Below are 17,176 nucleotides of genomic sequence, written 5' to 3'. Positions count from 1 at the left end.
GCAATCGAAATCCGTAGAATCCGTTAGCCGCAAGTAAAGTACGTTTTTCTGATATTCTCCACACATAACGGATTTGCTCCGGTATAACGCGCAATCATCGTTAAGAAACGTCTACGGAGGGGTTTCCCTGCAAATGGTGCAGAAAAGGTAACTGAACCTTGCGTATAAAAAAAATACAAGATGCGGCACTCGCGTCCTATTGACAACTGAATTTGGTTTATTTTCAGTACACAGGAGGCGTCCCGACTGGAAGTTGGCCAAGACCAGGTCTAGGCGAGCGATCGTAAAACTACTGGACTGCGGGATTTGACCCACAACGGAACTTAGAGAATTCAAAAGCTTTGAGCAAACATCGCAGTTCGTATAACAGAACTTCAGTTCAAAGATCGGAAGCTTAGTAATTCAAGATACTATCTGCTCTTAATCAGAATGTGCAGTCATTAAAAAGACGCATACTGCACGTACTAGTAATGTATGACATAAGCATTCAAAATACATATCATGTTACAAAAAATTCATACAACAAAACACGATAAGATAATACAAAACTTTTGGGTCTAATATATGTATGTATGTAAACATATTTAGTGTTAATCTAATATTTATTTATATATAAACGTTATTATGCAGCTTTGTGTGTGCTTAAATGTTTTCTAAAATTCTTTGCATTCAAATATTAACCTTGAAAACAGAAAGTGCCGTTTTCAGCGTTCTTCTAATTTTATATTTGACCTTTAAATATTTATAATCGTTAATATTTTTATTCCTAGAAATGATCTATCATTCATGACATTTAAACGAAATATTAAAATAATCATTCTTTTTGGTAAAACTAGTAGAATTTTGGAAAAACGAAAATTTTTCAAAAATTCAGCGTCGAATATATTTGAACATATTTCATCGTTCATCTATAGTTCAAAAGTTTAATGCACGATTGTCTAGTGGTATAGTCCAGGGATCGGTAAACTATGGCCCGCTGACAATTTTAATCTAACGACTATATTAATCGAAAACATCGAAAACACACTGAAGTGAAATCGACTAAAATGTATTACATCCGATGGTAGTAAAAATATACTAGAAAATTTTAGTTTGAAAATTTTAAAGAATTTGGAAACTGTGCTGTGATGTAATCAGCCGCTACATCACCTGCCAGAAAACTTTTTTAAATAAAAATGAAACAGGGTTTACATACTCATATTATGTTAAAAATTAAATAAAAACAGTCCATAAAGTCAAAAGAAAATTTATTCGGGGCGAGGATACTCATATCATCTGCTAGAATCTATCAAAGAACAAAGACTTAATCGATCAAGATTAAGCCCAAATTAAGATTATGGCTCATTGCTTCATAATACTTCCGGAAGATTGAAATCAACAATAAAATATCATTATAAGTTTAAAAATAACTTGCCTTGAAAAAAAGACTATGAATGTGTTAATATTTCGATCGTCAATTATGAAGGTTTTCTAGCACACACTGTAAATTACCCTTTCTTAAATAATATGTATTGTTCCCTCGAGTATTTTTTATATGTGAATTAATCCTTTCTTGTTTATTTTTAGTTGAAGCAAGAACAAATATTCGCATATTATTCGTTAAAGTACAATGGAATGTACCATACAAGTATACCAGTTCCCATAATATGACTTTCCCGTATACGGATGGGTATGTGTAGAATAGACAATGTATTATATTCTGGTTTCGGTTAAAAGGTCAACGAATCACAATATATTTTTTAATACAATACAATATAATTTTAAATTTTATTTTATACTATCAGCAAAAGAACAGAACTGTAAGTATTATACGAGTCGTCAAGTTTCAAAAGTAAAAAATATTCGACTATTTACCATAAAATATAAAATTATTCTCTAAAGCCCGATTTAATAATAAATTAATTAGTTATTCTCATTGTACATATTTTGCCACAAAGAGAAAATTACTCCTTGTAATTAAAATAGCACGCTAATTTTAACTGTATAATTTTTGTCATTTTTAAAATATTTTTGACAAAATTTTGAAAATCTTTTTTATTATTGATACGTAACTAATGAATTTAAATCTTAATCGCAAACTATTTTCACTCACTACCTTTGGTGAGACAGTAGATTTTTTTAATCGTAAACTTATGATGACAAAAACGTGTATGTTTAGCGTCCCCTTTGTCCCTTTTTAGGTCTCTCCCGACCCCTATATAGGGTCGCAATCGCAACCCACGGTTTACGCGCCACTGCCTTAAATTCTAATTATGGATATTTGAAGTACAAAAAGTTAAACTTTTTGTAGAAAAATCGTTACAGTTACCATGTTCTTAATTAGGGGTATTTAAATGATAAAAAATGGCACTTGATAAAATGTAGAAAAGTTGATTTATACGTAAAACGTATAAATTTGGTTATTAAATCTTCATGTCAAAAAATGTCATCAATTACAACTATATAGTTAATAAGGAAATTACATATAAAATAATCTGTATTTAAAAATAAAAAGTATATTATATAATAATTGATTAGCGAATTTTGAAGCTTAACGACCCATATATGCTGTACGCACACACCGAAACATTACGGTGCAACGAATTGGTTCAAACAAGGATGACCCTAATTAGGTCACTTTACAGCGCGCAAATAATCGATTTATTTCTTTCAAAAAATATAATTCAAATAGTAAAAAAAACAACATGGCGACCATAAACAAAATGTGTTTTTTAAACATACACTTGTTTATTTATTTCACGACCAGGTCCGGTTTCATCGATGATTCAATCAATTACGCCATTTTTATTTTAATTACATAAATTTGTGATGCAAATGTAATTGGTTTTAAATTCGCGTATTTTTGTTATGATAACATGTATGTTTACTTATAAACTTACTTCTTCGACGTTATTCGGTTAGGTTTTATGTTATAAAATGGTGAAATTGCTTCGAACTCTCGCTGAACTCGTCGATCGTAACGGAATCCGCCTGACAGTGCACCGTATCACTGTTACACAATAAAAATTAGCAGGCCGATGAACCAAAGTGGGCGAAATTTAACGAAAATCAATTATCGGGAGGCTAAAATTGAGACGGGAAGTGGAATAGATTGCACGTTTCGTCGCGAACGAATAATATTACGATTTGACATATCGCGGTCGGTTCAAACATATGCCAAATATGGAGAAGACGACTGACCGAGCGCGCGGACACAACTGTCGTTGTAAGCGCTCGCGAACGCGCTTGCGAGCGCACCGACCGTAAACGAACACGCTTCGTGAATTATTCAAATAATCAAGTATCGGTTTTAAAAATCAACCACAATATTACATATCAAGTGGTTTTATTATAAAAACGTTTTTCATAATCATCACCACAATTATTTTATATTTTAAAAGACGATATGCTAGATTTATTATCGACAACAAATATAAAACTTAAAATTGTGTTTGTCAATTTAGAAGTTTAAACTCTAATTGTTAACTCGACAATTCCCAAATAACATTGTTAAATCCATAATATTCATTTCCTTAACTTCCACCGTTGACAGAAATATTGCTAACAGCCGAGGCAAGTTGGAAAGTCGCATATGTATAAATAAATGGCTACTTGTTAAAAATATCGGCCCCACGCTTAAAACCAATGGTCATAAACATTTTCTTAAAATTTTTATGACCGTACATCACCCAATTATTTTTACAAATTTTATTTTTTAATCTGTGCATATTATTTTTATTATTTCAAGAAAAGTTTAGCATGAATCATCGCTGAGTTTGAACAATTCTAATTCCAGAAATTTAAGACAAGTTGCTGCTTCTGTGAAAGTTATAATAGGATCTTCGCTTTTAATTAAATATTTAAAACAACGTTCCAAAAATTAATTAAAACAATAAAATTTAAAATATTTCGTAACAATTGTGTTACATTGCTTTTAGTTTCAAATGTTATTTCTGGGTCTTTTGACAAATTTACTAAAAATTTAAATAACGCGTCCAGTCCTTGATTAATAGCTGTGACAGTTTTTATTCTTGTGCTCCAGCGTGTTTTCTAATGGCGTTAATGTCAATAGCAAAACATTTTTTTTACTCTTTCCAGCGAATATTAGAACGAGAAAAAACGCATATAAAATGACCACCACCGGTCTGGTTCTTGCTTGGCTAAGTGTGTTATTGCCAAATTAAAACTATGGTTATCACAGTTTACAAATAATGCTTTGTGATTCTTGGAAAAATTGTTAAAATATGGATTATTACCAGCTCCGTTCTTGTGTCCTATTCAATTCTGCGCTTTGGGTCATTTATTCCCATCTTCCCCACCTTCGCTACGGCTCTAATTTTGAATCTAACGCAAATACGGAGAAAAGGACCAGTTAAATGAATCAAATAATAACATTATAACTTTAAAGTCGATATATTTAAATGATTTCAGCATAGTTGTACAAAAAACAGTACTGAATGCGATTGAAAACACAATAAGTATGAGAGATCTAAAACAATAAAATTTTAAATTGTCTTCTAATATTTTTTGGTGAATGTTCTGTAAAAATGTACTATAAAGATTAAATTTTATTTCTGCGCATTTTCATGAAAAATTCTCATTTATTTATGATGATAACGTGTTCAATATTACCCCTTTTATCTTATACGCTAGCTTCATATTACACGTCGCTCGACGACGCCGTTGGCAGCATGGCGTTTCAATGTGTCATCTGTCATCTGGACAACTAAGATCTTAGAACTCGATCGACCGCGCCAAAAATATGAGTCTTCGTCGCTGTTGAACGTTACACCATGAAGCTGGTTCACAAGAGTTTGGACAAAGATGGAATGGGGTAAGTTCGCGAAACTTACAAACCTAACCTATCGATCTTACAAAACGTTGACATTTCAATGCAAATTGTCGAACAGGAGTATCGGCCTCATCCCGGAAGAGTCGGAAGACATGTGGCACGCTTATAACTTAATAGCCGAAGGCGACAACGTCACCAGCTCTACGTTTAGAAAGGTGCAAACCGAATCGGCCACCGGATCTTCGACCAGCAGCAAAGTCAGGACCGTCCTGAAGATCAGTGTTGAAAATATCGACTTCGACACGCAAGCCTGCGCCCTTCGCTTGAAAGGCAGAAACGTTCAAGACAATCAATATGTTAAAGTGAGTATATTGTTATCTCGGATCATTGATCTAAAATCCGATAATATTAATTTAGACTAAATAAATATTATATAGCAAATTAAATTGTTCGTAGAATACAGATAAAATAAGAAGTTACTTTAAAAGGTAATAATAGTTTTTTAAATAATAAAACACCATATTTTACAAAATAAATATTTTATTTTAAAATATAAAAAATTATACACGATATTCGGGTTCGCGTCTTCTGTTAGTTCTGGCTCTCCTTTTCGCCTTGCAATCGGGACAGGTGATGATCCTTACTGTCCATTTGATGTCATCTCTCATCGGTGTGCCTCCGTGTTTAAATATTGTATGTGGTAAATAAGGTGCTCTGACAACTAGCTGAATCAGATCCATGGCAGGATCACGTGGTTGAGGATCAGGCGTCATAGCTATGATGCGATCCGTCGGATAGATAGAAGCGTTTGAATAAGACAGTTAAAGAACACGCCTTTTATACTGTTCCTTTGTTTACAGGAAATTTATTTGTTTTTATTATTGTTAGTATAGGAAGTGAAATATAAACACAATTTATTTCCTGTATATTGGATGATTAAGATGTATTTTCATTGAAGATCCAGATTTTTTCCTAATGTATTTTTTTATACTAACTTAATGGCCTACTAAAAATATTTCTTAACAATTATCTGGGGCAAATTTCATTAACACTACAACAAATTAGTTTTAAATCTTTCATCACTAGATATTTTATTTTAGAAAATATGTTATTCTTTAATTTTCTAATTAATTTAAAAACAAACTTATAGACATACTTCACGGACGAAAATTTGAACACAATTTAAAGCAATTTATTCAATCTGTTTTCAAACAGAATAATAAACAGGCAACCTAAATATTTATCTACAAGTGCTGCCCTACAGGGGACAAACATTGAAACTCCTCATGTTATCTATTTTATATCTCATGATATATTACATTGATTAAAAAAATTCAGATTTCAGAAGTGTCTTATTTCATTTCGCCAGAGCTCTTGACTTAAGAAATTAACGTTTCTCTTTATATATATATATATATTTTATGTTACTTCAAATACTTATATGTGCTTGCAGATGAATATAATTAAAAAATGAAACATTGTCTATGATCAAGTGTGTTGACCATAAACAATGTTTGAATATACGATGCAACTAAGTTGTAACTGTAAATTTAATATGTGCATACATATATGTTTTCAGATGGGCGCATATCATACGTTGCTTTTGGAGCTGAATCGCAAATTCACGTTACAAAAGCAGCTATGGGACTCCGTCGCGCTAGATCGCATCAGCCAAGCTGTCGATTTAACTCAACACGCTGACGTGGCGGCCGTTGTTATGCAAGAAGGCTTGGCTTACGTCTGCCTGATCACATCTTCTATGACATTAGTGAGATCCAAAATTGATGTGAATATACCTCGCAAAAGAAAAGGACTGGTTCAAGATCATGAAAAAGTATGTTTTTAAAAAATATATATACATGTTATATTATTTTACAATGATTATACATATATTTTAGGGATTAAATAGATTTTATGAATCCGTTTTACAAGCAATTTTAAGGCACATCAATTTTTCCATTGTAAAATGTGTGATATTGGCGTCGCCCGGTTTCGTCAAAGATCAATGCTTTGAATATATGTATCAACAAGCTGTTAAGACTGATAATAAAATACTGCTTGAAAATAAGGGCAAGTTTATGCTCATACACTCATCGTCGGGATTCAAAAATTCTTTGAAAGGTATAACTATTGTTTAAGCAATATTAAAAAAATGGTGTTTTAAAATATTTTCGTATTCGATTTGAAGAAGTACTTCAAGATCCTGCCGTTGTCGCTAGAATCTCCGATACTAAAGCTGCGGGCGAAGTGCGAGCACTCGAAACGTTTTACACCATGCTTCAGAACGATCCTGCAAAAGCATTTTATGGCAAAAAACATGTAGATAGCGCAAACGAAGCTCAAGCAATCGAAACTCTGCTCATATCTGATAAATTATTTAGGTAAGAACTTTTATTTTTTGATTTTCTGTACAACATCTACGAATATAAGATTTTGTAAATACTACTATAGTTGCTTGCAAAGAGCAGGATTTTAAAACTTATGCGACGAATATCAGTTATATATTCCACAAAGCAGTAGTTTGAATTTGACAAATTTAATATTTTTTTAGTCTCACTATTATTATATTACTGTAAGACTATGCTTCCATTAAATTTATCTTAATAGTAAAATATATTTTATTAATACTTGATCATATGAACGATATTTAAATTTGCCTTTTATATTATCTGTGTCTGAAAGAAATACTAAATATTTGTATTTTGTAAATCAAGTTTCTGAAAATAAAGATTCATATTATGCGTGTTCATTACGCCTATAATTAAAGGTGATTTCCTATTTAAATTCACTACTAAGTATAAGCATTTTATATTTGCTTTCTATGCATATTTTTTACCTAAAGCTTCACCCAATCACAACTCGCTCATCGCCGCTGTCTTCATTTCTTCAATTGTATCACTTATTTGCACATTACAATAAATTAAATTATATTATTATGATCTTACATTTTCAGATGTCAAGACGTTCAATTAAGAAAACAATATGTAAAATTAGTCGATTCTGTAAGAGAATACGGAGGCGAAGTTAAAATATTTTCAAGTATGCACATATCCGGAGAACGTAAGTTTTTTTATACCTTATGTAATTTTATATTGTAGTTCATGCTTTATAATATCTTATTTATTGTTTCAGAATTAGAACAGCTAACTGGTGTTGCTGCGATATTGAGATTTCCTATGCCCGAATTAGAAGACAGCGATCAAGAAAGTGATTCCGATTAAAGTGTGCTTAGCTAAATTGTTTATCGATATTAAGTTACAAGAGCTGATATGTTACACGTGTAACATAACATTTTGACATAGCTCAAATTAGTTAAACATTAAATCTTGTGATAATTTACATTTTTTGCCTGTATTAATAATAATAAAAACAAATAAAATATCCTATGTTTATATCGACAAAATTTGTGATCTATGAAAATATATTAAATTCACCACGAGACGTGTTCATATCAAAAACTTCAATAAAAACGAGACAATTTTGATACGAAAGATTTACACGATGACTGTGTCTTATTTACATTAGTCGTACATGATAATGTTTCGTTATGATTGCAAATTCGGGCTTTGTTGATACACAAAAGACAGAGATTGCCTTTTAAAAAATTATATTACAAAAAGGCCAATTAATTGCCAACGCTTGGAAGTGTATTATGTATTTAATTAATGATATAATTAACTTGCAATTATGCAAGTGAGTTGTGATTTTTATTATGTATAATAGCCGAGTCCGGTTACTGTGCAATATTTATCTTTCGGTGAATATTTATTAATTCATGTATATCTGGTTTTTGTTGATTTTTTTATCGCATAACATAAAAAATACTGATATTATGTTGTTCATTATTTATGTGTATAAATACTTTAAAATCTCATGAACTTTATTATCTAACGTTCCAAATTAACTTATAACGTATTTGTTTTTTTTTATTGAAAATGATAAATAATAAATTATTTATGATGAATTGTTGTTTGTATTCAAGTACAATTTGTGAAATACCTTAAATACATTTTTTTTGAATTAGTGATTCAGAAGAAATTTTTGATATTCCTTCGACACATTTCATATGAAATTCTGGAAATATTATAGATGACAAAGATGTGAAAAAATGTCACTAAGCATTAACACTGAGTATGAGAATAGCTAATATAATGTTTTTAAAGATGCTCTCTATTTTTTAATCAAAATACTAAATGTATTCTCCACCATATATACCTTACACTACAAAGTCTCTGATTATAGTTTTTTACTCTTTCTTCACGAATAGCTACGTCAGTTGCGAACGGTTTCATCAAAAGTATTTCTAATTTGAAACCACCATCTCCAATAAAAACACGAGGCACTGGTTGTGTTCTACCTGTTAATGGTTTTGGTCCAGGAATGTTCAACTGATTGTTAACAAGCTTGTGATAGAAAGAAGATCTGTGAAAAATTGTGCTATTAAAAATTGGCAGCTTTTCCATAGCTGCCAACATCAATTATAATAAATTTATAATCTGGGCTTACTACGGCAAGCAACACGATAGAAAATTTCTGTTTATAGCAAAAATGTAATGTTCCAGTATTCGGTGGGGATTTTACATAAACATATCTTCCATTAGTGCTCCTGATACAATTGGGAAATCTCCATATCTCATTAAATCCAGCTTCAGACTGTTTCTACGTTGTTTCCATGGGTAGTGGCATATATTTGTTGTAGTGTTTTCCAAATTGCTTGACTTTCTTCTTGTATTATTACACCAACAGTTGTAAATCCATTACGATATGAATGTTCGATTGTTTTGTAATAATCTTCTGCAAGGTATCTGAAATAAATGTATTTTTACAGGTAATCAATGAAGTTCCAAGCTCCTCAGGCGAAGCTTATAAAGAGTATAAAAATTGGCCTTGGGCTGAACAAATGAGATATTTAGACAATTTCAATGAACAACTGGAAATAATATTTCAAACCAAGACAGACAAAAAACTGGTCAAAGCGATTCTCAATCTCTTCATTGTTTCATTGCAGAAAATATAAATGCGTATTTTAATGCATCACAAATTTCTGTTCATGAAGTTTCACAAAATTCAAAACGCAAAATTAGAAAAATAAAGAAGTCAAAGTATGCAGAAACAACCGATCAAGTACTACGATACCTAAAAATGAAAAACGTATAAAAGTAAAATATGGACAATATAGATTTATTCTTTATAAGCTACGCAAAAACTTTATAAAAAATTTCCAACTCAAATGGAAATATGTTGAAACTGGAAACAGCAACATTGTTTGCTAGGTTCAAATTATAAAATGAAGAATGTATTAAGTCCTTCGTCTATCATCTTCCGAACTCGAAATACCGCAATCCGTCACTCCAAAAACTACTTTTAATATTCCTTACAATGACGCGTTTGAACATTTAAACATATCTTGGTATGATAATATTATATATTAAATTTTAAAATGTATTAACTTTATTAAAACAAATGGCAGGAGTGTAAGACTGGCCGCACGTGTACGGTTTCCTGATTAGGTTTCCGCATCTGGAACTCTGATTCGGAATCCTGAACACATGCATTTCATACAAAATGTTACACATGACGCATTTAACAGTTATCTTCGAAAAATTAAATTTGTTAAATAAACAACTGCAAGTAGCAAATAAGACCCGTATTGATGCGAACTATAGTATATGTGGTTTTATTGGACTTCTGCAATTGTATAAAAAAATGTTTCAGACAAAAAAATTGAGCAATTCTATTGACTTAAAAGTGTGAGGTGATTCTGCTATACTTGCTGTGGAATATTTGGGTAAAATGGCTTGTGACTTAAATAACAGATTTGAAAGAAATTGTTATCCCACATTAGATAACACAATCGATATTGATAGATATAACTGACATAGCCATTCAATATCAATAAGAACTCTTAGAATTGTAAAACGATTAATCTTTTCAAACGCTTTTCAACATAAATATACAATGGTGTAGCTTTGTGTCGAAACAGAAACAAAATGCCTCAATTATGTCAAGTTTAGCAAGAAAATTACTGTTACCACTCCCGTTGTCATATTTAGTTGCATGCGGCTTAAGTGCTGTAAATGGCTACTTATTTTTTATGAAATTGATTTTATAATAAATAAAATATTTAATTGAAGGGGCCTATTTATTCATTATGACAAAAATTAGGTGGCACTCTGGTAACAATAATAATAGAATAATAGTATATATTTACATATACATTAAGCATATTATTGCATAATCGCAGTTCTCAACGGTTCCGACCAATCAGAAAAAATAATTTAATTATTTTAAATTTTCATGGAGACGCATGATCTTATAAAATGGTATCTATGTACATACATAAACAAAATACATAAAGCCCACTACCGAATGCGTATATAATGTTATCGTTCAAAATTGAAGAGTTTAATGACATCTGTTGATAAAAGTATTTTCGATTGATTTACCGATTTAATATAATTATTCGAATTGCAAATAAACCAGGTAAGTGTTAACCATAAACATGCTACACATATTTAGTACGTATGAGGATTGAAAGTTATTTTATCTTTTGATATTCGGGGATCTGTCTTTTTCTGATTTTTTTAGAATCTTTTATCAGTAATTAGTGAGTCGTGTTTTATTTTTTTCAATGTATTTTTTCAAGGTATATTCTCGCTAATATGGAACTGCCTCAGGAATTAAATCAGCGATGCGATTCTGTACGAGATTAAGGTATGATTTTGAATGCTTCTTCAATAGTGATATTGCTGCTTTTATTTGATTGCAATGTGCTGTAACGTCGACATGTTTTAAAATTGAGTAAAAAAAATAAAAATATGTGGATTTAAAATCTTTTTGAATCCAGTCGATTCCTACACGCTTTTGTCGTCTTATGCTTCTTCGATTATTTTGTTAAAACATCCCAGAAGTTACATTTTATTATCTTTTATACAATTCACTATCTTAGAACGAAAGTTCCAGTGTTTCATTAACTCTCGGTACTTGTGTTTGACTAACTTCGTGAAACAAGTCATTTCGTTTTGTAGAAGATAATAAGAACACGCCAAATCCACTTATGTGGAAAAAAATATTCATACCCATTTATTTGATGAACAAATTTTCTTTAAAATTAAATTCAGCTGATGTGCATTGCAGTGAACATAATTGGCATTAGGGTAAACGTCTTTCATTAGATGTTGTACTCCATTTCGTAATGGGTGCTATTTAGCAGGGAATTGTTTTGATAGATATGTGCATTTAAATAAATATTTCGTTCCATAAAAGGAATTGTTTGTGCATTTATGTAATATAAATCTTCGGATTCTTGCAGAAAGTTATTCATAAGGTGTTCAATGTTCTGACCAGTACCCGCTCGCTCGCACCTAATCTGTTCAACAGTAATGCACAAACAATTCGTTTTATGGAGCAATTATTTTACATATTGCTCATTTAAATTGTCATCCTTCGTAATCAGCCCATTACTGCTGCACTATCATAGGCCTGTGCGAACAATTTTACGTTGATATTAAAAGATTTCAGTTCTTCTTTTAATACATTAAGTTTCACAGCAGTCCTCTTATGAACATCAATAAACGCCAGAAACCTTTCAACTGGTGGAGAATTGTAAGTAGCACAAAATAATTACGAATTGCAAACGACAAGATATCATACATCAGTTGTTTCGTCTGCTTGCAAAGAAACAAAAGTCACCTAATCCACTTCACTTTATTTTTAATGCACTTTATATGTGCAGTCTAAAATGACATTTTTGTTGTTTTTTCGCGTATTTAGGCATGATCCTTTAATTATAATTGTATATTTAAAGCTTTTTAAAGGTTTAAAGGTTCTAATTCATCATATTTTACAATTATATATAATTACTCCTCGAACAAAAATTTCACTTTTTTTAAGCTCCCTTAGCAATTTCTCATAAAAAAATTTGAATAAAGATGGCATTTGAACAAAATTATCAAGATGGCCTATTTTTAGTTCCCACAGCAATAATGACTTTAATTTTTCGTATCCTATGATATTTTTAAATCTGGTCACCTTAATGTAATTAAAAAAGAATAGTCACAAGACATTTTTTGTTACAGGATATGACTACTTTTCTCATGGTTAATTTTATGTCACAATTCAAAAAAAAAATTTTCTATCGTTAAGTGTTGAGGGATACTAAATTATATAACAGGGAATAAATTGCAGATAAAGTTAGTGATCATTAAATAAAAAACGGTAATGTACTTCTAAAAATAGTGATTGTGTAAATTTTTGCTATTCATATTTTGTAGTTTTTCATAAAACAAAATCAGAGGTAATTGTATATGTATAACATAGCATTAATTCAAAAATATTCATTCAAGTTGATCTAACATTATCTTCTAGCAAAATTTTTATCCATATTTCCATAAGAACGCTGTATGTTATTAATTTTAGATTTGATTCTGCTCTCTACACTACTGTTAACAACGGCCGTACGCAAATGTTTCTCGACAAAATCTTTCTGAAATTCATGATCCTTATTCTTTAACTCTTCCTTCTTATCTTGATTCCTATAATATTTAACATTGTGTTCTCTCTCCCTATCTCTTTTAACAGCATCTTGCATCATTTGCCTTCTCTTCTCGTCCATTTCTTCTTCAGTTAACTTTTTTCGAGCACGCGGTTCCGCTTCTTTAGTCGACGGTTTACTTTTGGTTTCGATTACAGACTTATGACTTTTGTTCGGTATAGTTAATTTACTTCCATCGGCTTTAACCAGTCCATAATTTTTATCATTATAGCTCCTAGAAGGTTTTCTCTCGGAATCTGAATCGTCGTGCCTCTTTTTTCGATCATCGGACGACTCGTATTTCTTATTTTTAGCTTTTTTACGATCGTCTTCTTCGTCTGAATATTTACTACTTCTTTTACGCGAATCTCTGCTATGAGACGGTTCATCCTTATCATATTTTTCTTTTTTATGTTTCTTATGTTTACGTGTAGGCTTTTCATCCGAGTCAGAATCAAATTCTGAATCAGAATCGGAACTATATTTACTCTTTTTCTTCTTTTTAGATTTATCAGATAATAAATTCTTAATATCATCCAACTGATTGCCGCCTAATTTCTTCAACTTTTCATATATTTTGTCTTCTAATTTATTCTTATGCTTCTTGCTTTTCTTGGATTTCTTCAACTCTCTCCTCTTAGTCCTTTCCATCTAAAAAAAATAATGTAATAAAATACATATCAAAATAAAAATAAAAAAAGAATTAAATTACACACCTGATCAGCTTTCAATAGCATAGATAACTGTTTAAGTTTAACAGGATTCTGTAACAATTGCGTCCTCGACTCAACTTCTCTTTTACGAATAGCAACTAAAGGATCTTCCAAGAGTTTTCGTGCCAAATCTACTTGACTATCAACCGGAGGTATGTCGCTTTTTAAATTACGGATTGAAAATGGTATGCATTCGTGTTCTACATGGTTTTTTGGCACAGATTGTGTACTTTGCTGCTCTTCAGCAGCCATTTTTTCAAATGTTTTGTCAATGGCTTTCCCGAGCAAATATTGTTCCCGGTCTACACTATGGGTGGGCCCCTAAAAAATAAAAATGAATACATAATTAAAGTTGGAACAATTTAAAAAAAACAACATTTAACCAAACAAAAATCAACGACCGCAATGTTTAAATCATTAATTTAGATATAAAGGCATATATTGATTTAGTAGATTAAAACCAATGCATCATCTGATTCATATTTCATACCTGATTTTGTTGTTTGAAAAAGTTAATATAAATCATAATTTATTATGGACACATTAAAAGTTTTATGTGATGCATTGAATGAAATTTAAAAATAATTTGAAAATACCTTGTACATCCAATCCATTTTCTTATTTGGTTTGTTGGCTAGAGTGCCAGAAGTTTGACCATGCTGCACGATTTCCTCGTGAAAGCGTTCTTGGTCAATTTCTTTACGGAGGTCGTCCATCTTTCTGTCCTCTTGTGCTTGAATTTGCTCCGCCTTCCATACTTTCTCCTGGTTCTTTATAGTTTTGGGATGCCATGACTTTTTTGTGTTCTAAAATGACAAAATATTATTTCAGTGTGTTATAATTTATGATTTAGGAACATTTTATTTACTAAGTCTCCGCCGCCCATTTCGACAGCGACAGCTACAAGCTAACAAGTGTTGCCATAAGCGAAAATCAATTTAGATTCATCGAGAATATATTTTTATTTTCTTAGTCAGCGTTATGAATAGCTAAAAATATAGACCACTTGAAACAGCTAGGGGAACAAGAAAAAGCTTGACAACTGGGTGTCGCACGAACTAAATAAAACCAAATAAATTGGCATTACGAAGTGTGTTCTTTAATACAGAAAAGACATCCATTTTTATTTACTTAACGACAACATCACAATATGTATAGATTGATTCAATTCGAGTTTCTTACATTGGCAGCACTGTAAATCAGTCAATAGTCACGCGTGTTCAAAGTGTCAAATGTTACTTTGCATTAATGTGACTAGACATCCTTTTTTGTCCTTCTTGAACGAAAATATCCAAAAATACTTCTCCCCTCCCCGCAACGATAATAACATTTTTATTATCAGTGTCCTTTTTTAATATTTTCAAATTCTGATCAACTTAAATTGCAACGACACGTTTACGAAATGGATCGCTTAACAATCACTCAACGCTTTAAATTGTTCTACGAAAATAACAATTCTGTACGCTGTATATCGAAATTTATGGGAATATAAATTTCGCACCGTGGTGAAAATTATCAGTATACAGGAAGCGTTGGAGATATGGTAAGGGCGGTGCATTGTCGTGGTGCCCATTCAGCCGGGAATATTGCTGCTGTAAGTGAAAGTGTGGCCGAAGACCCACAATTGTCGATTCGTCGGCGTTCACAGCTTTTGGGCTTTTCTTATGGTTCCCTTTGGCGCATTTTGCATCTGGACTTGCACTTACGCCCGTATATAAGAGCTGAATGCAAGAGCTGAAGCTCATTTACATTTACATCTCTGGATATGTTAATAACAGGGCTGTGGGTTCGCTTAAAATTTTACCGACACCGACTCCGACTTTATCATATGGTCTCTGACTCTGATTTTAACAATTTTAATATTATTATTTTTTGCAAGCATATAATTGATAAAAATGATTATAATGTCAACGATTTTTAAAATAAAAAAAGAAATAAAAGGATTAAAAAAACCATTAGTCAAAAAAAGGGCCACGTCTACTTTATTGACCTATTATAATGCTATATTTAAAAAAGTAAGTACAAAAAAAATATAAAAAATATAATTTGAGTAAAATAAAATATTGATATTAAATTAACACGTGTCGTGTACTTCAGCTCATAAATTATAGCATATATATGTATGTACAAAAAAATACATGAACATGGAACTAAAAGTAGTGCCTCTTTTTTTGAAGCATTTTTGCATTTTAATTTTAAATAAAACATGGTGCATATTAAAAAAAAACAATTTATTAACAGTATATATATATTTCTTAAATTATTAATTTTATTTTATAATTAGGCGACACAATTTACAATATTTTGCATAATTCCCACCAAACCGTTTACAAGTGCATTTAAAAAATGTTTTCTTCGTCGCTGACAAGTGATTTGTTATCTCAATTGCGTCACATTCGTCGCGCTACCTTTATCGACGATAAGATATTATAATTAAACAACTACTGTTTTTTTGTTTAACCGGACAGCAATTTAAGGAACGAGAGGACAAACTCCACGAGTGGTCTGCATTTTCCGTTTTGGTCTGGTATTTGTCCTACTGGACACTTCGGTGGTACAGTTACGGTGATTCTTGGAGTAGGATCTTCGAGAGACATGGGCCAGATTGGTCTACACTTTCCGTTGGCGTCGGGAGCCTCACCTTCGGGACAATTATTGGGAACGTCGATCACGTTGTAGCCCCTCAGGAACTCGGGCCATTCCTCCCTGCATTTTCCATTGGCGTCCGGCTTCTGGCCGTCGGGACAGTTGTCAGGAACATCGATTACGTTCTTGCCTTGGATATTTGCCGCATAAACGGCGGCGCAGGAGAACAGCAGAATCACCAGGATACCTCTCATTATGATTGTTTGAAGAAATTTCACCTGTATGATTGTCTTCGCACTGAGGGGCGAAATGAATTTTCATCATTTTTATGGTGATATGTTATCGTTATCTATGAAAATATAAAATCATTGCGACGAGAGATTCTTTAGATAAGTCGTATTTCTGAGAAATACGAATATATTTATAAATACTAACATTTTTAGCGTATAATACTTTTTTCATTAAAAATGCAATGCTCTTTGTTTTACTGCTTTCGCTAAACGCAGCTGATAATCTAGCAATTTTTTTTTCACTACTTGTAGACATTGCAGCGGTTTTAAACCATTTAGAATC

At 31.6% G+C, this 17,176-nt stretch overlaps 4 protein-coding genes across 20 annotated transcripts in view; 1 reads left to right on the top strand and 3 right to left on the bottom strand.

Moving 5' to 3' along the window:
• The window catches only part of CLIP-190 (Cytoplasmic linker protein 190), a 55,183-nt gene extending 51,956 nt beyond the window's left edge, over positions 1 to 3,227 (bottom strand). For 5 of the 17 annotated variants that reach the window (XM_088182563.1, XM_088182571.1, XM_088182569.1 and 2 more), the window contains exon 1: positions 2,880 to 3,199. The gene's annotated coding sequence lies outside the window, so the exon portion shown is untranslated. Of the gene's footprint in view, positions 1 to 157; positions 209 to 2,879 lie in introns of those variants that run through there. The other 12 variants (XM_088182562.1, XM_088182570.1, XM_088182568.1 and 9 more) reach the window with 3 other exon arrangements.
• Positions 3,228 to 4,641: 1,414 nt separating this feature from the next.
• Positions 4,642 to 8,735, top strand: pelo (pelota mRNA surveillance and ribosome rescue factor). Its single transcript, XM_088182269.1, has 7 exons — positions 4,642 to 4,813; positions 4,890 to 5,133; positions 6,351 to 6,605; positions 6,670 to 6,892; positions 6,960 to 7,152; positions 7,725 to 7,831; positions 7,904 to 8,735. The coding sequence occupies exons 1-7, from the start codon at positions 4,773 to 4,775 to the stop codon at positions 7,990 to 7,992; spliced, it is 1,152 nt and encodes a 383-aa protein (XP_088038395.1). The 5' UTR covers positions 4,642 to 4,772; the 3' UTR covers positions 7,993 to 8,735.
• Positions 8,736 to 12,992: 4,257 nt separating this feature from the next.
• Cwc25 (CWC25 spliceosome associated protein homolog) lies at positions 12,993 to 14,929 on the bottom strand. Its single transcript, XM_088182560.1, has 4 exons — positions 14,886 to 14,929; positions 14,614 to 14,823; positions 14,021 to 14,338; positions 12,993 to 13,955 (listed from the first exon to the last, which is right to left on the bottom strand). Exons 1-4 carry the CDS (start codon positions 14,901 to 14,903, stop codon positions 13,128 to 13,130), a joined length of 1,374 nt encoding a protein of 457 aa, XP_088038686.1. The 5' UTR covers positions 14,904 to 14,929; the 3' UTR covers positions 12,993 to 13,127.
• A 1,307-nt stretch (positions 14,930 to 16,236) lies between these two features.
• Positions 16,237 to 16,911, bottom strand: LOC148236697 (uncharacterized). The gene has a single exon (XM_088182477.1). It carries the CDS (start codon positions 16,855 to 16,857, stop codon positions 16,474 to 16,476), a length of 384 nt encoding a protein of 127 aa, XP_088038603.1. The 5' UTR covers positions 16,858 to 16,911; the 3' UTR covers positions 16,237 to 16,473.
• Positions 16,912 to 17,176: the final 265 nt, after the last annotated feature.

Source organism: Plectrocnemia conspersa, unplaced genomic scaffold (genome assembly GCF_051122295.1).
Source record: "Plectrocnemia conspersa isolate PC_06_02 unplaced genomic scaffold, ASM5112229v1 ptg000003l, whole genome shotgun sequence".
In the NCBI taxonomy this organism is placed as follows: Eukaryota; Metazoa; Arthropoda; class Insecta; order Trichoptera; family Polycentropodidae; genus Plectrocnemia; species Plectrocnemia conspersa.
This window is presented reverse-complemented; position numbering and strand designations above follow the sequence as displayed.

Bases quoted from the DNA above. Each gene is read 5' to 3' on its own strand.
- LOC148236697 (XM_088182477.1), bottom strand. From the start codon at position 16,857: ATGAGAGGTATCCTGGTGATTCTGCTGTTCTCCTGCGCCGCCGTTTAT.
- pelo (XM_088182269.1), top strand. From the start codon at position 4,773: ATGAAGCTGGTTCACAAGAGTTTGGACAAAGATGGAATGGG. The intron at 5,134-6,350 runs GTGAGTATATTG...ATATGTTTTCAG, and splicing joins AAGACAATCAATATGTTAAA to ATGGGCGCATATCATACGTT. The intron at 6,606-6,669 runs GTATGTTTTTAA...CATATATTTTAG, and splicing joins TGGTTCAAGATCATGAAAAA to GGATTAAATAGATTTTATGA.
- Cwc25 (XM_088182560.1), bottom strand. The intron at 14,339-14,613 runs GTATTTTCAAAT...TTTATTTTTTAG, and splicing joins AAATGGATTGGATGTACAAG to GGGCCCACCCATAGTGTAGA. The intron at 13,956-14,020 runs GTGTGTAATTTA...TATTTTTTTTAG, and splicing joins TGCTATTGAAAGCTGATCAG to ATGGAAAGGACTAAGAGGAG.